We start from the raw sequence: 27,153 nt of genomic DNA, 5'->3' as shown, positions 1-27,153 counted from the left end.
ATTACGAATAATGAACGGAGTTTGTTTGTGTCTGCGTGCTTGGCATGGGGACGCTGAGAGTGACTTTTGAATCTGTCATTAACCATCTTCTTCACGACGGTGTGACAGTGGAACTGAAAAACATGGTGCTCTCTCTGCTATCTCGCTGCTCCCATCATCATCATCATATATATCTTGAGCTTTTAATTTGTTCGCATTTATGTGTCACCAGATCACACCACCACTCTCTGCATCGCCACCAACGAAGAACTATCACCTCAACGATCCCTCTCCCTCACTTTCTATGGATAGTAGACACATCATTTTATGAAAAGCTTTTAGCTAGGTTATAAATTTGGCCCAGTCCTTAGCTTTAATGCCTGGGTTGGGCTAGCTGGGTGAGGACCTCCATTAATTATGATCTCCATATACTCCAAACAGAAAATCCAAACACTAAACAACAGGCTAGGCTGGGTAGCTGTTTGAATATGATGAAGTATCATGCATGTACTTATAGCTGGGAATTGACCTAATGCTTTCGGACCTCAAGAAAACAAGAAAATACCAGAAGATTTATTATATAAAGGTAAGGTATTTAGTGCAAATTAAGAAAGCTGTTGCATCAACGGAAGAATGAATACATGACTCAAAATAGGGCCAAGTTATTGACATATTAAGTTACAGTAATACTATCTGGATGTTGAAGATCATGATATATATTCAGCAAAATCATTATCATCACCATACTCTTCATTTACCAAATTAATCAACAAATAACAACACACATCTTGCAAGATACGTACAACACGTACTCGTCTCCTCAGCCAAATATTATCACAATAACCAGCTTGTTATTGTTATATGTAATACAGAATATCAATATCCAATAAAAAGAAAACAAGAAAAGGTTTACATTGAGATGGAGGAAACCTATTACGGTTTAGCAGATGAATTTGCCCGATCATCCGTTCGAGTAGCACTAGCATTGATCTCTAACTGGCCACCTTCAGATGTTGTTGTTGTTAAAGCCGATGACATGTAACTGAACGCCAGAGAGTTCTCATGAGGGTTTGCTTGCCTCGTTCGAGCTTGAAATTGTTGCTTGCAAGCCTGACAGGTGATTTGGAGAATGGTAGAGTTGATTTTCTTAACGGCATGCTCTTTCAAAGCTTGCGCCTTGTCCAATTCAGCTTGTGCTTGCTGCCTTATTCTCTTGGCATTCGCAAACTCCTGCTCGGCTAGCTCAATCTGCTGCTCCGCTTGCTGTCTCGCCTCTTCTGCGTAAGCCTTTTCCGCCAAGGCAAGCCTTAACTGCTCTCGTGCTTCTTCTTTAATTATCCTTGATGTTGATGCTGATTCACCTGCTGGTTTCATCTGTTGGTGGTGATGTTCATTAGTACTAGTGCTGCTTTCCCTCGGAGAGTTTCTGTTTGATTCAATATTAATATTCTTTGGATGATGATGATCGCCAAAATTGTCACACGATCCAATTGAGAGCTGGAGCTGAGTGGAATGGTTTTCCACGTCTCTCTTAGACGAGGAAACCGAGACTTCAATATGGTTAGGATTGTTGTCATTTGACGTGGTCGCAAGCTGAAGATCCAAATTGTACAAGCTGTTTGCATTGATATTCTTGGATGAGTTTCGATTACGGTCACTAATACCGTGGCCAGCAGGAGGACTACTTAAGATCAATTTGGTGTTGTCATGAAGCGGCTTTGGCACCACCAAAGCTGAAGCCGAAGGCCAGTTAGGAGTAGTCCTGCTGCTGAAATTGGTTTCGCTTGACGGACTTGGACTTGAAGCCGTTCTTGATAGGCATGCCGGTGGTTGTAGTACTACTGCTTGGGATTCCGGCCTTAGACGATCCATGTTGCAAGCATCTTGGTGTTCAATGAAACTCTCAACCCTACGTACAGATAAAAACAAAACAAAACGAAATAAACTATTCAAGTATGAACTATGAACTACCACAGTTTGGGAGGTTAACTAGCTTAAAAGAAGATAAAGGAAGTTAAAACATGTTTGATATGGGTGGCATTGCATTAAAGATCTGATGTAGGTGTTGAAAACAAGGCACAAAAAAGATCAATAACACATAAAAAAAATATAAAAGGACGAACAAAAAAATATTTAAATACTAACTATTTAATTTTCCTTTCAAATAGCAGTTGAGGATAATATTTCTTAATTGAGATTAATCCTATTATGCACAGGCGCACAGCTGAAGATAGTCAGGAATTTCAATGGCGATAACATACTAGCTTAATAATAGCCGTTTTACGTCTCGCGATGCTAATTAAAAGAAAGGAAAAAAAAAAACCGAAAGCAAACATATCTATGAGTCTAATATATTCTCTAATATATCTATAACCTAAGGAAACTGATCCTTCGGGAAATGTGTCTCAACAATGCTGAGAAAAACATAGTTAAGAATTCCATTCAAGGTCCCGTCGTCAGTCAAGAGTACTCAAAGACCAGACACCCTTTTTGTTTTTCTCTTTCCCCGGCTTTTTCAAAGTCAAACCCCAATTAACAAAAAGCTCCGTGTACATGATCATGATGATGCATTTTGAATTCGTAATAATTAATATAAATCTCTTTTCCTTTGCCCTCTCGAATAATATTGATGATCTTTAGCATGTAAAAGAAAGAAAAGCAATAGAGAATGATATGAAAATGAATTTAACCTTGAGAAAACACGGCCACAGTCGCAAGAATGGCCTCGGGTGCCGCAGGTCTTGAGATGGGCTTTGTAGTCAGATTGAACTGCGTAGCCTTTCGAGCATTTCTCACAAACCCATTGCTTGTGGTTGCTGTGCTTCCTTCTGAAGTGCTTTTTTATCCCAACCAGATCACCCAGCGCGTGGCACGGGTCGTGGTGCAGGCAACTCGGTTCGGGGCACACGAATACCCGTTTCCTCACCACCGGAGTCTCTCTCTTCAGAAGCTTCCAGGGCACCTTGTGACGTCTCCGGTGCATCTGCAGATTCTGGTCCCTCTGAAACCCCTGGTTGCAGATCTCGCATACATAACGATCCGATTCCAGTAACGTTTTCGGTGAAAGCGACACTACCTCCGCATCTGGATCTGTAACAAAATATCATAATCGAATCAAAGAAAACTAGGTAAGGGCAAAACATGATTAACAGGTTATATAAGAGAAGTGATCGAAAATTAGATTTATACCTGGAGTTCCTGCTGGCCTTCTTTTCCTTTTATTGTTGTTACCATTTTCCAAGCAAGAAAAAGGCTCGGAACAAGGAACTGAGGAAGATGAGTTGTTGGCTAACATAGGTGAAGTGCAACGATCGATGAAGATGCGAAGTGATATCTCTGTAATTAAGGAAGATGGTATTGAGGAAGAGGTGGGTGGAGGAGAGAGAAGATAAAGATCAAGCTACAACGCTAGGTAGGAGAGGAAGCAAATTAAAAGGTCTTTTTTTCCTTTCGGTTACCTCATCAGCTTTGCTTTTGTTTATCTTTTGATGAAGTCTCTCGGGCTTTTTCAACAAATAGCTTTCTCTTCACTTTCTTTGTTTCTTCCAACTCTCACCTTCTTCTTCTGCTGTATCTATCTAGCTAATAATAATATTGCTGAAGATGTAGAGTTTTCTCTCCTAAATAAGCTCCTTCAAAAGGAAGGAGAGGGAGAGAGAAAGTGAGAAAGACAGAGATAGGGAGAGAAAGAGAGCCAATCACAGAACTCAAAGCTCGATCCCACAAGCAGAAATGGGCTCCAGGAAAGAAAAAAACATCCCCACAAAGAAACAAAACACACTCATAATTCAGTTTCAGACAGTAATTTCTGGGAGCTTAATTTGCATGCATTAATACCAGCCAAGCTCCAGATATATACACGTAGGCAACTTCCCTATCTTCTATAATCTATATACAGTTGAAATGTTAAATATTAGAACAGCAACATCATGGTAAAGCATAGTAGTAATATGTTCTTTGACTAAAATGCCCCTGCAGATCCATTCATGTAAATTCTGACTTATTCAATTTGAAGCGGCTTTTGCAAAGGTGTTGCTGCGGATATGATGTCACCGTCAAGGTTATACTAGTCAAATTAAGTCATAATTCTCTCTGTGCAACATGCTTGCTTTTCGGTAAACTGAGTGCATCAGTAAAACAGTGACTTATAAAATTGGCAGCATTGGCTTTTTAAATTGAATTCAACAGTTCTCTGCCTTAATTTCAAAAGAAAATTTTGATGAAACTCCAAGTTACGATGATCGATTATTTCAAATAAAAAGAACTGATACAAAATGAGACTACTCAAAGACGCATGTAATGTTTTGGAAATAAAAATAAAGAATATGCAGTAATTTGGTCTCGCTTATAAAAATTAGGAATGAAAACTGCAACAAAATTTTCTTAAATAAGACAACATATAGTTCTGAAGTCCCGGTATAGTTTCAGTTGCTATGTAAAATGTGAATAAGAAACAATTACGTACATTTAAGAGTACGATGCACAATTGTCACATTCAATGCATATTTAACGCTATACAAGGTGAGGATATTGAAATAAACTTAAAACAAGTGAAGAAGACGCTTCCAATAATATATACGAACTTGAACTTCAAATCATAAATCCATGTTAATTCTTTAAAAAGTAACACTCTATGACCTCTGTTGCAGTTAGATTAAGTACCTAAATTGGAAGGAAAAAAACACACGCAGTTAAAAGATTAACCGTATATTCTTGAAACACACCTTCACAATCTACATGTCCAATTCACTTTTTCTGCCTTTTATTCATTTATCTTGTTAATGGCAAATTTGTTATTACATAAATATTGAAAATTATTTAGTCATATAGTTACAATAGTATGATTTCCAAAAGCACACACAATATATATATATATATATATATATATATATATATATTATGGTTGAAATCATGTCCAGATTCAATTAATTAAGAAAATGACTTGTGGGCAGTTTTGATGTGGAGAAACACAATGATCTATTGTCTTCAAGGGGTTGAGAGATTAAAACTTGTCGAGGGCTATGAAGTGGATGGTATAGGTTGATGCATGTATAGAATGATAAGGAAGAATAAAAATCACTATCGTTTTCTGATTATAAGCAAAATACCAGTCCTAAATGGAGGAACTAGCTAGCAAGGTCTTGTGGTTGTTCCTCAATCTTAGGTTTATGCATGACGTGGTACAAATTAAACATCGCGAAAAATAAAAAAGAACACAAGTAATTAAACGATGCATGCAGTAGTAGCTAGCTAGTATATAACTCTTAAGTAATTGTGTAACATATTCCGACAGCAGGCCCATGAATTGATGTTGTAATTGGCAGAAGTACATGAGCTATCATATCACATTGAATTAATATGGACGTTAGATGAAAAGATGAAAGAACATGGATGGATTGACAGGGGAATATATCTTGGGGTCCTTTGTTATCTTTTGTATATTATGATGCATATTTCTCACTGAGAGAGTTGATATCTTTTGTATTTCATGCTTATAATAATAGCTTATAATAGTAGGATAAAATTGAATTATTTAAATAAATTTTTTTTTGTCGTACCATTAACTAAGAGTCACATTTTGGTGGTCAATTAACTGATATTCAATTGTGTATAATTGTCATTGAATTTATATTAAATGCTAAAATATATTGAGCATTTCAATAATTTAATTATTTTTCATCATTAAGTCTAAATCTAACGATAATTGAGCTCAACTAATCCCGATCCTAACTAATCACCTGAGTAAAATTGACCTTAACAATATCGATATGTATAATTTTATTCTTGTTATTCATCGATAAAGATATATATGCATAGAAAAATAGATAACATGATAGCATCATGCACATCTCTCTCGATTAAGAGACACATTAAAGAATCTAAGAAAGTGAAGACACCAGAAATCTGGCCTCCTGTTTGGTGGTTGCTGCCGGGCCCAAAAAAAGCAAGGGGGGCCCATCTCAATACTCGACCATAACTTTCACCACCTCGCGTCGAACTTCGACCTCTCTACCACCACCCTTAATCGAGAAATCGACCTAGCTTATTAGCTTAATCTGAGCTATTTATGGGTTAATTATAATGAAAGCTAACAAAGTCATACTACATATGGAAACTTGGTAAACCAATATTCAGACGCATGAGCGGCTAATTAACTTGCTCGGCCTTAATTAAGTGCCTTATTATATGTATCATGTTCAGTAAAGTGGATTGGGAAAGTGAAGATATCAGATGATGGAGTCTTGTTTGTTAGGCTTAATATGCATAATTAGGTTGGTTTTGTTTCTTTATAATTTATATACATGGATAGATGACATGGATTAGAGTTATATTAAGTAATAGTTTATTGATTAAGGAAAGTATGATTAGATTCGGGATCGAGAACACTTGGGGAGGATGATTGCAAAGGACATTCTCTAGTGAGGCTGCATGTGTTAAGAATCTGAATCCCATCATCCCTCCATTCCCTCCTACATTATTATACATGAATAGTGTAGTTTTTAATTCCAAAAGTATATCAGTGTTCTACTTGTACATATATAATATCCACAAAAACATATGGATCTATGTCACACGCATATCCTCACTCTTTCTCCCCCCCCCCCCCCCCCCCCATCTCCTCTACTAATTCATGCATACAATTTATAAAACAAAAAAAGAAACTAATACAAACAAGAATATCTCCTCCAAATCTCAGTTTACATACTACTAATTAACATATACAGTGCTTTTTCTAAGTTTTGGATTACTTTGCAAATCTATATGGCAATTAACAAGCAATATTCTGTGCTTGATTAACTTATAGCATAATCCCAGTCTCGACCCAAGAGTCCAAGATAAACAATACTAGTATAGATCCAAGAGTCCTGACCCGTCCCCCCGATAATATTTCATATAAAATGTTTGAGCTTTTTGCACATAAAAGATGTCTTATGATAAAGTAATTTGGGATTCATATCCCCGCATTAGGTGTCGGTGAGCACGTGGGTAAACCCGCTTTGATGATAAAGTAATATAAGGTTCACATCCAAAATCAATTGGTAATTGATAGAGCGGCCTAAACCCTTATAAACTCATATGCAAAATTATATTTTTCCAATGTTATAAACTCATAAACAAATTTATATTTTTCCAATGTGGGAGTTATATTTTTCACATAAAGTAATCTGGGGTTCACATCTAAAACCAATTGTCAATGAATAGAGTGACCCAAATCCTTATAAACCCATAAACAAAGTTATATTTTTCCAATATAAGAGTGTGAACATTCTCAACACCTTCATATATGTTCAAATCTACATATAATTATTTCTCACTTCGTGGATTACGTATCAAGTACATGGGCAGTAGATTGCAAAGTAAGAAAATGAAAACTAATATATATATTGGATATACATGTAGAGTGGGATACATCATAGATTGAAACAAGTACGTACCATTCTTATTAGTACAGGGGGAGAACTACATAACATTATGGAAGTCGGTGATTGGTTTAGGTTGCAGATATATATATATATATATATATATATATATATATATCTCGTTTAATACACACACACAGGGGGGAGAAGTAACCCAGCTATTAATATTTCACAAAATTGTCTGATGAAACCATCCCATAATAAATATTAATTAGATATGGCTAGGCAAATGCATGTTTAAAATGGGGAAGAGTTGAAGACTATATATTATAAATCAAATGAAAAATTAGATCAAATATACGAATATGTGGAGAGGGTATGAATGTTGGGTGAATAATGGTCTCGACGTCTGATAATTTCATGATGGGTAGGCAGAGGCAACTCAGGCAAGAGACCCTACAGTCCCTACTACTATCACCAGTTCACCACCACCACCACACAAGTACCAGTACTGTTTCCCGATGCCCTTGTCCCTTTTGTATTTGTTTCTATTGTGTATATATATATATAACCCCAACTCTCCTGACCCAGCTGACAATATACCCGACCAAAAATCTATTCACATCTTTCATTTATACTATTTTATTCTTCATTGTATTTTAGGTATCAAATCCAAATTTTGTAACTGATAAATTTGGTACATGTGTTTATTCTTTTATCTTTTATAGTAAAATAGTAAATGACTTAACAGGATGTTACAAGATTACACTTGACAGTATGATAATTTAGAAACAGCACTTTTTAATTAATCCGGCCAGTTATATATGCCGATTCCACAAGCATTACGTACTGTAATTATTCGTGTTTGCATTTAGCAACTTTCCAGCTACAGCTACTCTCTCATCTAGCCACCGTCTTAGCATCGGATATATATTTCTGGAGGCATTGATTAGTCATCACTTTGTGCACTGGGAATTAGGGCATCTTAGAGTTTTGATGCTTAATTGCATTCTGTGCAGCTAGCTCTACTAAAATATGCTTGCATTATGGGAAATATTCTTGCACTGTGTATCGGCTATAAGCATCAAACTAGCCAACGTTGTCCACAAGTATAACTAAAGATCTAAACAAGGCTGTGTGTAAGTTGAAGTATATGTACGTATGTGTGTGTATATGAAGATCAAAATGAAAGAGAGATGACTCGTTAGTTCACTTTAAAGGAGCTTTGCGATGATCGAGCATGTTCTCCTTGGATAAAAGTCTTTCATACTAGCTAAAATGCAGAAAAAGAGCTTGGTTACTTGAGTTAAATTAAGAATCAGATCAAACACAGAGTTCATGTCCACGTGCTCGTGCACCGTTGATTACCGACACCAGAGCGGATTAAACTAGCGAGTTGCAGAGTCACTACTTGCCTGCAGCTTTCTCACACCTGCTCTGAACTACTTGATTGCACAAAGATATGCTTAGTTCGTATGTAATCAAATCGATCATTGCATATCACGTTACCCGCTACCATGTATTAACTACAAATAGGTCTGTAAATTAACATGAGAGGAGCTTAATAAATTAATTTCTGGCATGGTTGTAAAGTAAAGTATGCATCAGTACTTTCACCAATATATATTCTTGATGGATCTTTATGCATGTAGTAATTATTTTATGTGCAGACACACACACACACACATATACATACTTACTACTGCCTAATTAAACTAGTAGCTAGCAATATACTTATAAGAGGAAACTAGTGACGCTTTGGATGAGAGAATCCACTAAATCATCCGTATAGATTGTGCAGCTGCAGCTAGCTAGTGCAGAGCTACAGCTAGCAATTTGGATTGGATGAGAATAATATTCGACGCTGGTCCAATGTGCAGTTGCATGATCACTGATTTACTGGTGGACTTGGATTGTCCCATTTCTAAAGATGAAGACAAAACATTAGACGCCTTACACGTGTAACAACACGTACAGCAGCAGCCGTCAAACTCAATGTTACTGCGCACGTCGATATATATGAATTAAGAGGAGCACCAATATATAGATATATAGATATACGCTGATGTCTGTGTGTGTATGATACTATGGTATGAGTAGAGAATGGAGAAGAGGGGAGAATAGAGGTGTATGTGGCTAGCTGTCAGCATCAAACATATAAGTGATATTCTGATAGAGACGGAAATGGACATTCCGAGTTGGGGTCTTAGGATTCTATTGGTCGGCTTTGATGGCATTGATCGATAATATATGAAGCATATATGTACAGAATGAATATGAAGCACCTATAGCTAGGCCAGGCCAGTGACTCACTGACGTCGGCAAAGGCGGGATATTAAATTTCTTAATAGTTTCCTCTCTTGGCATCATATATCTCTCAGTTACCAGCTAGCTCTTGTTGTTACGTGCCACTGGATCACCTCGATCATTCTCTCACACTCTACTTCCTTGGCTTGTTCTTATTCCTTTCTGAACTTTCCCTTGTCATTTTTGTACTCTACGTTCGTACTACTACCACTAAATTAATTAAATAAATGTATGCATCTTCTAATTAATTTACCCACACGATGAATTTATACAAGGGCTTAGGTTTAGGATGATTGTGGATATATATATATATATATATATATATATATATATTTCACATGGAATATTACTAGCTTATAGAGTAGGGTTTATTTGCTGATCAAGTAATCATATCTATATAATATATAATAACTATATATTATGAACTACAGGAATTTTTCATTGATTATCTTGGAGGCCACATATTATATCCATGTCTTATACCTAGCTGGATTAATCGATGGAACGGTGGATCAAGTTGTCATGTTGATTAAGATCCTCGATGTGTTGCACAGCTAGCTAGTGCCTGCCTAAAAATGTAGCTTCCTCTTTTTTCCTTCTTCAATTTGTTATCTTCTTATTTGTACTAATTAATACGTAGATATATGGACAAACATAAGAGTTTAATGTTCGAGACTTTAAAACATGATATGTCGATTTTGTCATACTGTTTTAATTTCCTCCAGACAAACACATCTTGTTCATCTTCACTTAATGGTACGTATCAATCAGTAAAGATTAAAGAAGGAAGGTGTACGTGGGATGTTGGGTATATATTAATGCCATCTACTCCTTGTCTGTATTTTTAGGGTTAAACCTCAAAGATATTATCGCTAGAGAAGTTTTACTGATTTTTTTTATCGAACTAGCGGTAAACTAATTGAAGCGGTAATTTTCTGCATTTTAGATTTTAGTTGCTTGGTCAAATGTTAATGATCATTACAGTTTAAATTTTATTTTTCTTTTGAAAATTGTAGATCCATAATTGAATTGTGATAAGGTTGATCGATCATGTTTATGATGCATGCATATGTTCCCTGCCCACAGAGTACTGATCGAAACACAGAGCATAGCAGACAGGGAGTGATGGCGGGTGGGTTGGGGGAAATGGTGTTGCAATCGCCAATGGAAAAAGCTAAAGAGCAGTTTCAGACTTCAGTACTCATAATGGACATGAGCCAAACGGGAAAGAGACAGACATAAATCAATCAAATTTCCAGTGAATTCTTTCCGAAGGCCCTTTGTCACTTCCTTCACAAAAAGCTGGCGACCCTTTCTTTCCCCAACCTAACCAAACTGGTACGTTTCGGTTAACCCTAACCAAGGTGATCACGAAGCTTCCCTTGAAAACAAATGTAAACGTACGATTCCTTTTAATATTGTTGCGAACGAATACCCAAAACCAAAAACTAGTTGGTTAATATTGAGGCTTAGCCTGGGTTGAAGTACAATAATGAATATATAATGAAGATAGAGATGGGGGTAAGTAGGACATGCGAGCGTGGGTTGTTCTTTCTCGCTTTTCCTTTTCTCAGCTTCTTCTTTTTCTCTTCTTCTTTTCATCTCCTTTCTCTTTATTATCTTTTTGGGTCGTGATGTGTAGCCTTTCATAGGAAGATGACCTTTTAGTCTCCATGTGCCTCGCCATCACCTTCGAGCTTTTCTTCTTCTTCTTCTTCTTCTTCTTCAAAGCCAAAGCCAGAGCCAGCCTTCTTCGACCATGAACAGAACCACTATTCCCTCTCTCACATGCAAGACAAATATCCAAAAAGTATGGGGATATACTCACATTGCAGTGGACCAAAGTCTCACAGAATCAAAGCTAGACCACGTGACACGTGTTCCGGCATCCTGCACGTGTCATCATCATGCGGGAAAAAGAAAGAAAAGAATAGGGTTTGGATGCTTTGGTGGGTTGTGTAGCATTTGTAAGAAAGCGAAGCAAAACATAAAGTGACCCAAATAGAAGCTGTAAGTGGTAAACTGTCACACACACTCGAAAGGGAATAAAGATGGCATGGATAGCAATTAACAAAGCTGGTATTTACAACCAAAAAGCTTCCATGAATGAATGAATTGACATATGCTTTGCAGGGAAGGATCGGATTGAAGCCCATGGTTTAATTTCTTTCTTATGTTTTTCTCATTTCCATTTGAAGTTATCAATTTCTATTTAATGGTGAAAAAAAGTTGGCCCAACAAACCCTAATCATCAATTTTCAAGTAGGGTGTAGGGACCCCTTAATTCGGGCATCTTTCTGATCCATACCATACCTTTCCTTTACCCCATTAGAATTTGATCTCTTATTATACAAACTTGAATTATATTTTAGTGATAACTCAAGAAACAAACCATGTGGGTGGGGAAGACTTAATCTTTAAATCCAAAAAGAGAAGTCTGATGGTGCAATTCCAAAAGTCAAAGCATCAAATCCAGGAAATCAAAGTTCGATCACTTATTTCTTTATAAACACAACGAGTGTAATTGCGCATATAGTGTAGCCTTCATTTCACGAAAGCAAGCAGTGAATCAATTAAGTTGGGAGTGCATGGTCCTATGTCTCAATCAGGGAGACTTTGATCTTGTTGGAATAATCTTACATCTTACATGTGCATCACAAATTCATAGACCAAGTATGATCAATAACGTTATGGACGAATTTTTTTTGAATTTTCTGTCGTTGCGTAATAAAAACAAGTCTAATATATCATTTTTTTAATGTTCACAAATTGAATTAAAAAACAATTGCATTCAAACACACAAGTCAGGAAAAGGATTTAATTTCTTCATTAGTCGATCAGAACTCCAATTCTATATTAATTGCAATATTAAGCTAGGAGTTGCCATAACCAAAAAGTTCTTTTGTATGCTTACACAAAATTCTGTACATTTTAATAAGAGATTGTGATGGTAACTGAATTTCTGGGTTCTTTGCTAGCTAGGACAGTGGTTTGTTCTTGAGGCAGAAGCTGGGATTTATTGCTGGGTTTAAATCTTTCCATGTCCCTTCAATGTTCCTCTGTTCTCATTGAATGTGACTCAAAAAAATTCTAGTCTGAATGCTTAATCAAGGGGTAGATGATCTTAATCCATTGCATATATGATGTGATAAATAAGTGCAAGTTTTTTCAGATTAAGCTTTCTATGTGTGATGCTTCACACGTGGATGATTTGTGTGAAACTGCTGGAGTTAGGAATGTAGTTGTTGCTTCTTGAGTTTCTTTTGTTTTTCTTGTTGCTTGGGCCATTAGGCGTCCATATGCCCAAAAAAAAAAAATATTTGCTTTCGGCCTTTTGCTAATCATGTCTACTCCCCACAAATACCATTTGCTCAATATGAATATTATACACAAATCTGGGCTTCTATACTTGCTAAGGGAAAAGGACAACCTTTGAAATCCACAGCCTAGGCCCAAATTGGAGTGATATTTGATGCTATTATTTTTCTTTCTCGTGTTTGTACATGGTCAAACTGATGCTGGCTATAGACGCTATAGACTATAGAGTCTATAAAGGCCATATATGTGGGACAATTCTTAAGTTCACGTTTTAGGTGAATGTGTATATTTACCATTTTTTGTAATTAACACATAACAACTTTATAATTTTCTAATCCAACCATTATGTTGTATAAAGTAATAAAATATTAGCTCCGTAAAAAATCAATCAAATTGAAGACCTTTTAGTTATTTATTTTTATGAAATACATGGACGGTTCATCATAATAGTAGTAGTAAGTGCTGTTAGAACCATCCATTTATTTGATACAATTAGATGATTAAATGATTTCCTATTTGATTGATTTTTTACAGAGATTATCTTTAAAGGCTAATTTAAAATATAGACCGTTGGATTATAAATTTATTAAGTAAAAGTATGTTAAGGGTGAATATGCTCGTTCACCCTAGGGGTGAATCTAAGAATTGTCCATATATATGGGGCCGTGATAGCAGCAGAGTGATTACGAAGATTAAAGCAAGAAACAAACTAACTTTTTATAGTAGTAGTAAGTGATGTTAGAACCATCCATTTATTTGATACAATTAGATAATTAAATGATTTCCTATTTGATTGATTTTTTACATAGATGATCTTTAAAGGCTAATTTAAGATATAAACAGTTGGATTATAAATTTATTAAGTAAAAGTATGTTAAGGGTGAATATGCTCGTTCACCCGAGAGAGAGTGATGCTCCATCCGGCGGCGCGTCCTTTGGGCGTCGTCGTCGGACGGGTCTTTGTTGGTTTTACGCATTCCGGCGGGGGGTTCAGGCTGAGACGTGGCCGTGGGAAGGTGGCAGGGCGTTGGTTTTCTGGGTCGGAAAGAGAGATCTCGATCTGTCCTTCGCAGCTTGTAGACGACTGCAGATGAGGAGCGTGGTTGAGCAACGGCAAAATCTGGTGTCATCTATGCATCTGAGTTCTGGGTGAAGGCGGCGATTTGGTGTTCTGGGCATAGTTGATCCAGATCTGGATCTATTCTGCTTGGGGATCCAGCTGCCGTTGACTATCGGACTCAATCAGTGGTGGCGTGATGCTGTGCGGCGTTTCGGTGGTGGAATAGGTGGGAGCCAGGTTGGGCTTGACTGTGGTGGTTGCACGGGCGGCGGTGGGTGAGTTTTTGGATGGTGGAGATTGAAGGTGATCGGGCTGGGTCGTGGTCACAAGATAGTGAGTGGTTTGTCAAACCTTCCTTGAAATGGTTGTTGGGAAGGAGGCGGCTATTGCTCGAAGTGTTGACTAGGTCGGTTCGGTTTGGCCTCATGACGGCAGGGTCTTGGCGATGATGCGTCTGTTGTTGTGGGGCCCATCTTTCTTCCAACTTGGTGAAGCATGGGGGTGTGAACTTGGATTCCAGAGGGCGAGGCCTAAGCTCTTTTCGCCAGTTTTGCAGTGGTTGTTGTTTAGTTTATTGTTTAGTCTGTTGTCGTTGTTGTTAGTTCTTAGATTTGTTCGTCAGATCTCAAATAAGTCCATTCTTTTTCGAGTTACGGTTGTCGTCGTGGATTTCGGCGAATGGTTTGATTTGAGTACCTGGTTCGTTGCTAATAGAACCCAGTCTTATGCTGGCTTAGTGCCGTGTGTTTCGTTAACAGCCTATGTTGTGGTTGTTTCGTTATCAGTCTATGTTGAGGTTTCTGGGAGATTCTGGGATGGCCCACCCAATAGTTTTCTATTGTGGTCAGATTTTGTCCCAGTTATTGCTACTTATTTTGGTCAATTTAGCGTGATTAGCTACTCCATTCGGTCTTCGTTGTTGGATCTATTGACGCGCCAGTCTCTCTTTGTCGGAGTGAAGATATGTGGTGTTAGTCCTTATTTATTTGTCCTTTGTTATAATCCATGGTTGGGTGGTGTGATGGTGATGTAATTGCAGTTTATTTGAATGAAGTTACTTCCGATAAAAAAAAAAAAAATGCTCGTTCATGTAAAGATGAATCTAAGAATTGTCTATATATGGGCCGCGATAGCAGCAGAGTGACTACGAAGATTAAAGCAAGAAACAAACTAACTTTTTTTTTTTTAAAACATAATATGGCTGCATACAGACGCATATTTATTTAAACACACCCCAAGTAGGACAAAAAGAAAAGGCAAAGAAAAGCTAGAGCTGATCATCATTTACATGCATGCGTCTTTATTGTGAATTTGTGAGTGGGCATGCAGCTGAACAAAGAGGCGTGAATCAATTACCGGTACCCGAAGAAACCGGGAGTTCGAGCAATGGAAGTGAGGATTGAAACCACAGCCATGCAAACAGCTCCAACCAAGAGAATTCCGGTAGCGACAATAGCCTTCTCATAGAAGTCATCGTTCTTCGTTTGTGCTTCCCTCAAGTTGTCAAGGCCGAGCAGAGGAAGTAACGCTTCGATAAACTTTTTGAGCTCAACTCCCGCTCCAAAACCAGCTCCCACAGCCGAAGATAGAATCAAGCTCACTACCTTGTCGGCAAAGAAATCAAACTCCGGCATGCATCCGTTGCGTATCAAACGCTTTTGGGTGGAAGCATAGTATATATTAAAAGGTAGCTGTAGTATGCTGTATGCTGCTCCAATTACTGCTGCAGAAAGCACATACCTGCAACATATTCAAATATCCTACTTAATCATTTTTTTCGATCAATATAGTAATTAAACAAAAAAGTGAATGATCGAAAAAGCTAGCTAGATTAAGATCGAAAAATTAATGTGTGCTGTACCTGAACGTAACCAGATCCTGAAAGCGTAATTTCTGATTAGAAATTGTAAAGTGGTCGAGAACAAGTAACCAGCCAGAAGCAACGCATGCCGCAAGGGTAAATATCCTGAATACCAGAACTGCGCAAGGAATAGCTTCAGATGCCATAAGTCCATCGCTTCAATTTCGATCTCCACGGTTACACAGTTAGCCAGCTAGATATATACGTTGTTTTTGAGGCAAACAATAGCTCCTTCTACAATTCAGTTCCCTTGTACTAGCTCTTGTTTTGGTCACCAAGGAATGCAGCAGTGGATTAATTCTCTTATAGTTTATAAGGAAACAACAGTCGTCTGTCCTTTCCTTGTTCGATGATGTCAATATAGATGAGACAATTCTTAAGTTCACCCCTAGAGTGAATAAGCATATTCACAATCTCTTGCGATTAATGCATAAATAACTCTATAATTTTTTAATCCAACTATTCATGTTGTATAATGTAATATAAAGATTAGCTCTGTAAAAAATCAATCAAATTGAAGACATTTTAGTTAATCATTTCTATGAAATATATTGACGGTTCATCATAATAGTAGTAAGTGTTGTTAGAATCATCCATTTGTTTGATTCAATTAGATAATTAAACATTTTCCGATTCGATTGTTTTTTTACAGAGATGATCTTTAAATGCTAATTTAAGATATGAACCGTTGGATTATAAATTTATTACGTAAAAGTATGTTAATCGACAATGAGGTGAGTATGCTTGTTCACCCCTCACCCTAAGAATTGTCCAAATGGGTGTTGGCGTGCATACACGTACATAATTATATTTTGGAACAAACTGACGGCCTCTAGCATTTTTAGTTGAAAATGATAAAGTACCTTCACAATAAAAGCCAATTAGCAAGGTTTATTTGGTATTTTAGTTTGACACATGTGGCAGGTTTCATTTTTCATCATGAGACAATTATCTTCACTTTTTTTATTTGAGGTTCTCACTTTTTCAAGGTCTCTGAACTTTGAGAGATTGAAGGGAATACATACATACATACATATATATATATATATATATATATATGAAAAATTTAGAGAGGACCTTCTTAAATTTGAAATGTGATGATGTTTTTATTTTTATCATGTCGTTTAATAACCTAAACAATTCATTGTCTAGTTTAACTATTTGATGTTTTTATTATGATGTTTTTACATATACACATATAAATCTTACAAAAAATTAGCCGAATCGGAAAACATTTAACTATTTGATTAGAACGATGTTCGTTTTAATTTTATCTAACGGATTACATTTGTTTACACAATTTTGAATAACTAAATGATTATGGATTTGGTTGACTTTTTATAGACACAATTATTGCATAAGATTTTAGAGGATCAACGGTTGAAATCATTAAATTAGGTCATGAACTAGTGTAATTAAAATAGTAAAAATTCTCAAATTCTTAAAGTAAAGAGATCATCTCTAGAATGAGCATCTATGTGTGTGTGTGGGTGTGTGTGTGACCTTTTTTAAACTTTGTACAATTCAAGTTTGTACCGGAAAAACAATTAATTTGATATGAATGAACACATCCCAAATAGGAAAGAAAACAAATTAAGAATAGAGTTGATCATCGATCATTTACATCTTTATTACTCATGCAGCTGAACTCTGGAATCAATTATCCGAAGAAACCCGAATTTGAAGTCCGAGTGATGGAAGTGAGAATCGAAACCACAGCCATGCAAACAGCTCCAACCAAGAGAATTCCGCTGGAAATAATTGCCTTCTCAAAGAAGTCATTGTACTTGGCTAGTTCTTGATCGAAGTTGTTGTAGTCAATTCCTAGTGACGCCACTTGAAGTAATAGTTTGAAAAACTTTTTGAGCTCAAATCCAGCTGCAAAACCAGCTCCCACACCCGAAGCTAGAACCAAGGTCACTACCTTGTCGGAATAGAAATCAAACTCCGGCATGGACCTGTTGCGTATCAAGCGCTTATTGGTGCAAGCATAGTATATGTTAAATGGTAGCTGTAGTAGGCTGTATGCTGCTCCAATTGCTGCTGCAGAAAGCACATGCCTACGTACACCAAATTCAAATATTAATCCATATTTTTCAATGCATGAATATGTCTAAAAAAAAAAAAAAACAAAGATGTTTCACTTGATAGATTAAGAAAAAGGTACCTGAATGTAATGATGTCATAAAAATGTAGTCTATCACCATCCTCATCTTTAAAGTTGTCGAGAACGAGAAGCAGCCCAGAAGCAACACAGGCTGCAAGGGTAAGGATCCTGAATACAAGAACTAGGGCAGGAATAGCTTTAGACATACTTCAAATACTCAACGTACAGTTGACAGAGCTAGCTCCTGTTCTATAATTTAGTTTCTGTTGGAGCAACTTATCGAAGAACTTGCACGTACTCTCTTTTGGTACGTGAGTAATGCACTATGTTCTGCTATAATTTATAGGAAACAAGCGCCGTCTGTCCCTTTCTCGTTCGTTAACGTCAATATATACTTTGAATGCTTTGTATTTATGATGGATCAGCAAATTGGCCGCCTTTGGAAATAGCATATTTTGCCTCGCTTAATTATTATCATTCCTACGACCAATTCAAGCTGTAAATTAATATATAAACTAGTTCCGATTGAAACAAAAAAGGGAAACCAGCTGATTTCTTCGATCTTATTCAACTTTTGCTAAATGCGGTAAATGCTATTTAAGTACGTACCAATTTGTATTTGAGACGTACGTACAAGTGATCGATGGTGGTGCATTCATAGTCGAGCTAGCTAGCGGTGCGGGTAGTGGCTCTTTTGAGCTATATATGCTTTTGCGAGCCCAGCTAATTCAATTCGGCCCATTACAAATCACGCGGGCGGGACCACCATCTTTGCTGCCGGCCCCCAAATTGACAATCCTCCAATATTTACTGCTCCCCTCCAGCCCAGATTAAAGAGGAGCCCTTGGAATTTGTATACGTCATTGCTTGCGTTGTTGGATGCTGGTCTCGGTTTAATGGTTTATCATATCATATCATATCATATTCGCATTCGAGATCTGGTCAACAGTATATATAATAAAAAATATATATATGTAGATAATATCGTACCAGATATAGAAGAATAGTTCGAATTAAGACCCCAAAGTTAAACTGTGCAAAATTACTTGGTCATCGATCAGAACTGATTAGAAATGGATGAGAGAGGCAAGAAAGTAGTTGTTATCCCGGAAGTAGTACTGAATTCCGGGAAGAAGATGCCGGTGCTAGGCTTTGGCACCGGAGTTCTCGGGAGTCCTCCACCCGCTCAAACCCTGGCTCTTATTCTCCTCGACGCCATTGAGCTTGGCTACCGTCACTTTGACACTGCTGCTCTCTATGGAACCGAAGAAGCCGTAGGTCTCGCCATCACCCAAGCCCTAGACCGAGGTCTCATCAAGACTCGCGATGAGTTGTTCATCACTTCCAAGCTCTGGTGCACTGACGCCCATCACGATCTTGTTCTCCCAGCTCTTAAATTGACACTACAGTAAGTGCCTGAATTAAAGACCATTAATTAACTAATTAATTATATATGCAATTAATATGATATATATATATATATATATATATATATATATATATATATCATGCATGAACTAATTAATTAATTAAGGAGGCTGGGATTGGAGTATGTGGATCTATACCTGATTCATTGGCCGGCGAGGCTGAAACAAGGAACTCCGGCAATACCAAATTCGAAAGAGGACTTGCTTCCCTTTGATATAATGGGGACATGGGAGGCGATGGAAGAGTGCTACAGGCTGGGATTGGCCAAGTCTATTGGCGTCAGCAACTTTGGTACCAAAAAGCTCTCTCAAATTCTTGACAACGGGACCATCCCTCCAGCGGTCAATCAGGTAACTCCATCTATCCATGATTCTATATGATAATCGATGATGAATGTGAATTTGGGAAAGTTCTATAGTACATACCAGTATGTCATACTCACGTTTATAAATGTGACAACAAATTTGTTGTCAATGTAGTAACGTGAGTCCTATTTTGTGTGATCATAGTTCTATTAATGGTAATTACACAACCTACGACCTTGTTACAAATTTTTGAATAAATTTGTTGTCAATGTTGTAATTTTAGTTTAACTACATGTAAATACTGTAAACGAATATGGTAACTTTGTTCTCAATATTGTAATTTTTGTTTAAATAAATGTAAAATCAATGTATGATAAACATCACAGTATCATAGCATGTCTCGTGAATTTGATGGTGATAATAATCATGGATCGATCAGGTGGAAATGAACCCGTCCTGGCAGCAAGGAAATCTGCGAGACTTCTGTAAAGGGAAAGGAATTCATGTGACTGCATGGTCTCCCCTGGGGTTTTATGGAGCTACCAGCTGGGCTCCAAAACCCTGGATAGACTATGGCATCATTAAGGACATCGCTGCTGCAAAGGGGAAGAGTGTAGCACAGGTTATACTGAGATCCATCATCCAACAAGGAGAGGTGAGTGCAATTTCGAGGAGTTTCAACAAGGAGAGGATGATGGATAATGCTCAAATATTTGATTGGGAGCTAAGTGAGGATGAAATGAACAAGATCAAGGAAATTCCCCAGCGCAGGTTGGCTGTAGGAGACTTCTTCGTTTCCGAAGAAGGTCAATACAAATCCGTCGACGACCTTTGGGATGGCAACCCCTAAACATTTCTTCCATATATGCATTCGTCAAGAAATGTTCAGAGGATCCTAATCCGAGCAATGGCAAGACTTTGATCTTTAAATAAGCAAGTTATGTCCTCTCTGAGACTCTTTAAAGAGCAATACGTGTTTATTTCCAGAAGTGTATTATTGTAATAACGCTGATTCAAACATGTTTGACTATACTATTGGCCAATCAAACGCATATTTACCATCACAACTACAGGTTTCAACTTATAGATGAAAGTTATACATAAGAAACTTGAATTAACTTCGTCCAACAAAGCGGATAAGCTATTTCAGCTTTTACCGTCACTAGTTACACGTGCAAAAATTATTAACTGATCGAAGCAGAGAGGTGATTTAACTGGGAAACAATATGTACAGTGTAATTACTTTTGACAGCACACCTCTTGTTAAATGCTGACCTTCCGGAATGAACTTAAATCCCCAATGCTGCTCGTTTGAAGCTCTGAAACTACTCGAGCATCGTTTAAAATGCAAAGCTTTTCAGTCATCAACCGGTGACCCATAAGTGCGAGTGATGCGTATCTGTAGCAACAGCAATTTAGTTTGAGAAGAACTTAATTGTTTCCATGAAAACGAAAAAGAAGAAAAAGAACTTAATGGTCATCTAAATTTTGCTTCTCAAGAGTAAGATGTTTGTTTATCATCCTTAACATGTCCATCTATAGTAGTTTATTAATGTCTCAAGAGATTGCAGCCAATGCCAAAACAAGGGCAAATATGTAGAGAAGGCAAAAGCAAGAAAATTACCTGAGCAAAAGCATAAATTGCTCGCAAAATTCTTGCATAATCGGTTCCTAGCATTTGAATGACAACATCCGCCAGAAATGTTCCCCAAAGCCTGCATAAAATGCCAAGATAAGCTGATAATCATAAATGAAAAAACTTGGCAAAAAACTAAAAAAGCTAATATCAAGAGATTTTTGTCATAAGCTGTTACAGTCGATACTTGATCATGGTTGGATTTGTCAACATTTGAAGCAAAAGGTTGTCAAATTTATATTCACGTAGGGTTATCCAACCAAGACTAGACCAAATTTGAAACTTCTAAAACTTCAGAAGGTACATGTTCACTTACATCCTCAAAGCTATTCCAAGTCAGTTCTAGTCCAAACAAAAACAGGAGAGTGAATAATCTCTTCTATGTCATCTCAATAGATGCAGTGTAACATATGAGCTAGTTTTGAGATGATATTAACTAAAACAAAGAAGGGAGTGAGGATAGATAAGACACCTCAACTAAACCTAAATTTCAACTAATTGGGACAGCTATGTGACTCCTTATTCACCCAAAGGATTGTTGGTCACTGAGAAGTGACTACCCATGCATAGCTAAAAAGCCTATCCGCACCCATAACAGATTTGTATGGGTTCTCAATCTCTCATTACTACTAAACCACTCTTCCACCACCAAGTAGTCCTAAATATATGGAGTATGAAATGAAGTTACAAACAAATAGACCAAGTTTAGGAAATATAAGAACTGCAGGAAGAGTCAATACACTGGGCCAAGTAACGACATCATGCTTCTCAAGCCAAGATATCTTGATGTAGCCCCTGCAAAACCCTGTTCAGAAACATGAGAAACCCCGGAATCAAAAGACGGAGGGAAAAATATATAACAATATTGTACTGAATCATCACCCAAATGTAATTACTTGTTTTGCAGCTAGCAAGGCCACTCTGGATTCTAGATTAATAGCTGCTAATTGTCCACCCTGAAAATCAAGATATGGAATTTCATGTTAGGTAGAAAAGGGTAGCTAGATAATTGATGGGATAGTCACTACTCACCAACATCCTATAGAGGAAAACTCCGTATGACAATAGCATAAGCTTAAGCTAGAAGACGTTGGAATAGACATGGACGTGGAAAATGAAATGACATGTGGCATAAGCTTAAGCTTCAAGATAAGACGCAGATGGAAAAGCAACGTATATGAATGCACGTATGTAATTAAGAGGCAGATGTGAAAAACCTAGAGCACGGAACAGAAAAGTGGAATGCGTGCGCAAAAGTATGGATGTTGTATGCAGGATGATATTTATATGTACAATTGAAACTAGTGCATCTCCCAGACTATAGGTTTCCTACTTTTCATCCCTTCTGTCCCTCTCTCAATAGCCTGGTACTGAGAAGAAATTTTCGACAGAGCATAAGCTATTGCAAAATTCTGGGGAGTGTGTTACACACGTGTACAAACTGTATATGTTCCAAAATAGAAACAAAAATTAGAACAAGATCACACATATAAAGACAAAAAAGCACCTTTCTAACAACATCCCTTTTCAGTTGATAGTTGGCAGCTTCTAAGAACACCTTCCCAGATAACTTCCTAGCTAACTACCACAAAATGAAAAATAGATAAAGATATTTATCAGAAAAGAAAATCAAATAGAATATAGTATGACCATCGTTTCTTACCAATTGATAGATCTTTGCCAGAGTAAGGATACCACCACCCTAACAAAAAGAAAGAAGGGTCAATTAAATTATAAATATCGATGTAAGTTCCAGAGAACTGAAGAAATCAGGCATACTAAAGTTGCATTACCTTTAAAAACATTGATCGGAGTTCCGCTGCCCCAACTTTTAAAGCAGTGAGGGCCTGCACCTTCCATTGACTGAGTCCAAGTTCAAGACTGTTTTCAGCATCTGACGGCTCAGAGAATTCTAGCAAGCCCTCGAAACTTCCTGATTCTTCACTACATGGAGGAAGTGACTCTTTTTAATTCATTAAAACACATTCAAAATAGAGAAAAAGGTTAGTAAAGGCATAAATCAAGGATCAAAATGATTACTGCATAACTTTTGGCAAGCACATCCCATAATTCACTCTTCAATACCTAAAGGTAGAGTTCTCTATTAATCTCTAATCCCTTTAGGATGATGTTATTTCTACTTCAGAAACTAACAAGAACCAAGGTCCAATATAGAGAAATATGCATAACACATGCCTTGAGTAGTCTCGCAACAGATGAAGGAAAATCTCTGCTTCAAGGTCTTCAGTTGATAATTTGCTTGAGCAAGGAATGTTCAACTCTTTTCTAACTGCAAGCAAGACATTCCTATATGATGGCCTCCAACCCCTACCAAGAATCCCATAGAAACCATAGTCAACATGTAAACTCCATCGAGAACTATATGACATTAGCAGTTAGTTTAATTAAAAGAAGAATAAATATTGAACATGATGAAATAGAATTGAAACTACCTTCAATAACATACTCAAAACAGTGGCAAGTTAGCCCAAGATTCAAGTAATATTGACTCCAAACAAGTTGACAATGAGTTGTATTTCAAGACAAAGTGCCTGAATGCACATTAATCCAGCCTAATGTAAGTTGAGGAAAAACCTTATTGTGGACCGAGCATCCGCTGCGAGGAATAAGAATCGCGACTCTAATGCTGCTAAAAACTGATCTCGCTCCTCAAGATCCTCTTCAATCATTGCATAGTCGACGTTGGTTCTGCTCATTATGGATTTCAGCAAAGGGCTGAAGTAGCTGGACATACATTTACACCATCGTCAAAGCTTAACTATTACATGTTTAGCTATATCAGTCACATTGTCATTACAGCTTGTCACAAAGTTTCATATATACCAAAACAAAAGGTATATAAGTTCATAAAAAAAAGAAAAAACGAATAGAGCTTGAAGTACCTAGGGCCAAAAAGGATTCTTTCAATCTCATATAACTCAGAGTCAGTGGCAAGTTCAAGTACTAAACGGAGTTCAGGATCAAATGTACCTGAAAGCTCACAACAACCAATTTCCGAATCCATATCCATAATGCAAAACTAGCCAAGAACCTAAAACCCACAACCATAAAAAAAAAAGGGTACCTTGCGCTTGGCTTGAAATGGCAGCACGAGCGCAACCCACAAGCCTCAAACTGCTTATAGACCGACGTGAGCTGCATATCTGTTGAATTACGCGCTTGTGTTAGTAAAAGCAACGATTTTTGTTGCAATATATACATTTGGCGACGAAAAGATTAAAGCTTTACCGGATAAATGAGCTTAGTGGTGGTGGTGATGATTGAGGAAGCGAAGGGGAGGCGGAGTGTCAGAGCTGATGAGGCAGCGGACATGTTCTGTGTTGTTTCAGACTGACCCAACCCAGTTACTGCTAATACAGATTTGGGCTATAGAATTTCACGCCTCATAATTTTCAAGTCTTGGTCTTCAAATCCAGATAGTGGGAGATGCTCAAGCCTTATAACTAGTCTAATCTCGACTCAAATTTTTATTTTTTTTTATCAAATATTCTTTTGTTGTAGTAAATGTATAAATGTCTACATCATGGAGTATGTTTGGTAAGCACTTGTTGTAGTAAATGTATAAATGTCTACATCATGGAGTATGTTTGGCAAGCACTTGAGAAGTGGAGAAGTTTGGTAACAAATATGTTATTGTTTGTAGGGTAATTCACACTACTTTGTATCCCTATATAAACCCTCCATTGTGAGAAGAATAAACACACATTACTCTCCATTCTCAGAATCAAATCTCTCTCCCTCTCAAGTTAATTTATGTTCATTCCAAAGTTATTTTATGTTTGTCCTTAAACACGTTATCAGCACGAGGCTCTAACTCCATCCTGCTTGCACGCCCCGAAACATCTTGATCGGGACCTCAGATCAAAATTCTTCCTTCAACAAAGTTGTTCGCCTCTGTCTCTTCTATCTGACCTCCAAATTTCAGCCTTATTGGAGTGGTTTTGAGACCTGTACATCATTTGGAGTGGGAGCTGTTCAGCACTCTCGTTCCTGTGCAGATCAGCCTGTTTGCACACCCTGAAACATCTTGTTCAGAACCTCTGATCAAAATACTTTCTGCATAAAAGTTGTTTATCAATGTTTCTTCTATTTTACCTCCAAATTTCAGCCTTATTGGAGTCGTTTTGAGACCTGTACACCATCCGAAGTGGGAGCTATCCAGCACGCTCATTCCTGTGCAGATCAGCCTGCTTGCACGCCGAGAAACGTCCTTTTCGGGACATATAATAAAAATCCTTTCTTCATAAAAGTTGTTCATCTATGTCTCATATATCTGATCTCCAAATTTCAGCCATGTTGGAGTCGTTTTGAGACCTGTACACCATTTGAAGTGGGATCTGTTCAGAAGAGAATTTGCTCCGAATTTCAACAAGTAAGTTTTAAAGATTAAAGTTCCTGTTTTTGAGTTTGTATTCCTTTTCTCTTCTTTTCAGAGACTTGTAATAAAAAAGCGGAATTATAGAAATTCACGCTAAACGAACTAAGAGCGTTCGTAATCTATGAACTATGAGTGTTCATAATATTCGGACTAAGAGCGTCCGCAAGTATCAATTTATCAACTAAAAGTGAAATCGTGGGGATTCATGCTATACGAACTAAGAGTGTTCATAATAATCGGACTAAAAGCGTCCGCAAAACATCAATTTATGGACTAAAAGTAGAATCGTGGGGATTCACTCTAAACGAACTAAGAGTGTTCGTAAATCAATGAACTAAGAGTGTTCATAATAATCGGACTAAGAGCGTCCGCAAACATCATTGTTTTCATCTAATCCAAATATTCTTGGAAATTGATTTCTTGGTAGCATAGCTCAGAAATCTTATTATTTTAGTTTTCGTGGAAGTTTAAACTCCGAAACCAATATATCTTATTTTCCTATTTTTCAGGATGTCGAATGAACCTAGACTCGACTTTCCAACACTTGACTCAACAGGCTCGGATTACCATGACTGGGTAACCGACGTTGAGAACCATCTCACTACGAGAGGGATATTGCCCATAATACAGGCACCTGACCATGCACTTGTGTTCCAACGAACACCCACAAAGCATGCTGCTCAAGTAATTATCTTGATGTGACGCCATATGGATAAATCTCTCAGATTAGAGTACATGTCGATCAAGGATTCAAGAAACCTATGGGTAGCGCTAGAAGAGCGCTTTGGCAATATCCACAATGTGGACAACCTGCACCTCAAATGAAAGGAGGTAACCACAAATGACATGTGTCATCGATATCGATCAATTGAAGCATTGGTTCAAGCAATGCCATGCAAGTACCCAACTAGCTGCAAGCTACAAGGAGTATAGGCAATTGAAGATGAAGATATCAATCTTGCTGAAGATGAAGATATCAATCTTGCTGAAGATGAAGATGGTGAAGATATCACTCTCACCACTGAGGACTTCAAAGCTGCAAATAAAGAGCACAAGGATGCCGCAGACTTTGATTAGAATAGTCATTTTCTATTTTCCAATAAAACGGCAAATGTGCCTTAGTCAACAAATGACAATTGTATTGACTCTTTCTCATGTGGCGTACCCAATGAAGTATGATGTCTAGGGAAGTAATTGAGATGGGGGTATTTAAGCGAGCCTCGCTCCACCAACATCTCTCTACTTCCCTGGTCATATTTCATTGGAATTACCAAACGGATTGGCAATTACAATTTGTATAAGTTTGATTTTATTTTGGAATAGATTTTGGAAACTTTGATGTAATCATTGGCTATTAATAAAGTGTTGCATTATTATTCAATGTCATGGACA

General features: G+C 37.4%; 4 protein-coding genes across 6 annotated transcripts; 1 reads left to right on the top strand and 3 right to left on the bottom strand.

Moving 5' to 3' along the window:
- Positions 1-694: 694 nt before the first annotated feature.
- On the bottom strand, positions 695-3,786 carry LOC112179939 (zinc finger protein SHOOT GRAVITROPISM 5). The gene is made up of 4 exons (XM_024318430.2): positions 3,438-3,786; positions 3,169-3,315; positions 2,670-3,069; positions 695-1,888 (listed from the first exon to the last, which is right to left on the bottom strand). The coding sequence occupies exons 2-4, from the start codon at positions 3,272-3,274 to the stop codon at positions 913-915; spliced, it is 1,482 nt and encodes a 493-aa protein (XP_024174198.1). The 5' UTR covers positions 3,275-3,315; positions 3,438-3,786; the 3' UTR covers positions 695-912.
- An 11,591-nt stretch (positions 3,787-15,377) lies between these two features.
- Positions 15,378-16,032, bottom strand: LOC112176193 (CASP-like protein 4D1). The gene is made up of 2 exons (XM_024314012.1): positions 15,887-16,032; positions 15,378-15,765 (listed from the first exon to the last, which is right to left on the bottom strand). Exons 1-2 carry the CDS (start codon positions 16,030-16,032, stop codon positions 15,378-15,380), a joined length of 534 nt encoding a protein of 177 aa, XP_024169780.1.
- A 2,938-nt stretch (positions 16,033-18,970) lies between these two features.
- LOC112177049 (protein REDOX 2) lies at positions 18,971-20,770 on the top strand. Its single transcript, XM_024315229.2, has 3 exons — positions 18,971-19,401; positions 19,528-19,771; positions 20,166-20,770. The coding sequence occupies exons 1-3, from the start codon at positions 19,067-19,069 to the stop codon at positions 20,574-20,576; spliced, it is 990 nt and encodes a 329-aa protein (XP_024170997.1). The 5' UTR covers positions 18,971-19,066; the 3' UTR covers positions 20,577-20,770.
- A 10-nt stretch (positions 20,771-20,780) lies between these two features.
- On the bottom strand, positions 20,781-24,856 carry LOC112177048. 3 transcript variants are annotated; one of them, XM_024315225.2, is made up of 12 exons: positions 24,612-24,856; positions 24,448-24,526; positions 24,266-24,353; positions 23,958-24,107; positions 23,559-23,690; positions 23,156-23,306; positions 23,026-23,064; positions 22,870-22,944; positions 22,259-22,318; positions 22,103-22,167; positions 21,351-21,441; positions 20,781-21,125 (listed from the first exon to the last, which is right to left on the bottom strand). In XM_024315225.2, the coding sequence occupies exons 1-12, from the start codon at positions 24,693-24,695 to the stop codon at positions 21,084-21,086; spliced, it is 1,056 nt and encodes a 351-aa protein (XP_024170993.1). In that variant the 5' UTR covers positions 24,696-24,856; the 3' UTR covers positions 20,781-21,083. The 3 variants fall into 3 exon arrangements, with proteins under 3 accessions (XP_024170993.1, XP_024170994.1, XP_024170996.1); XM_024315226.2 differs by lacking the exon at positions 22,870-22,944; XM_024315228.2 differs by lacking the exons at positions 24,448-24,526; positions 24,612-24,856 and having other exon boundaries at positions 23,958-24,156; positions 24,266-24,345.
- Between the last annotated feature and the right edge of the window lie 2,297 nt (positions 24,857-27,153).

This window comes from Rosa chinensis, chromosome 7, assembly GCF_002994745.2.
Source record: "Rosa chinensis cultivar Old Blush chromosome 7, RchiOBHm-V2, whole genome shotgun sequence".
Taxonomy (NCBI): Eukaryota; Viridiplantae; Streptophyta; class Magnoliopsida; order Rosales; family Rosaceae; genus Rosa; species Rosa chinensis.
The sequence above is the reverse complement of the archived record's forward strand: the minus strand, read 5'-3'. Positions and strand labels throughout refer to the sequence as shown.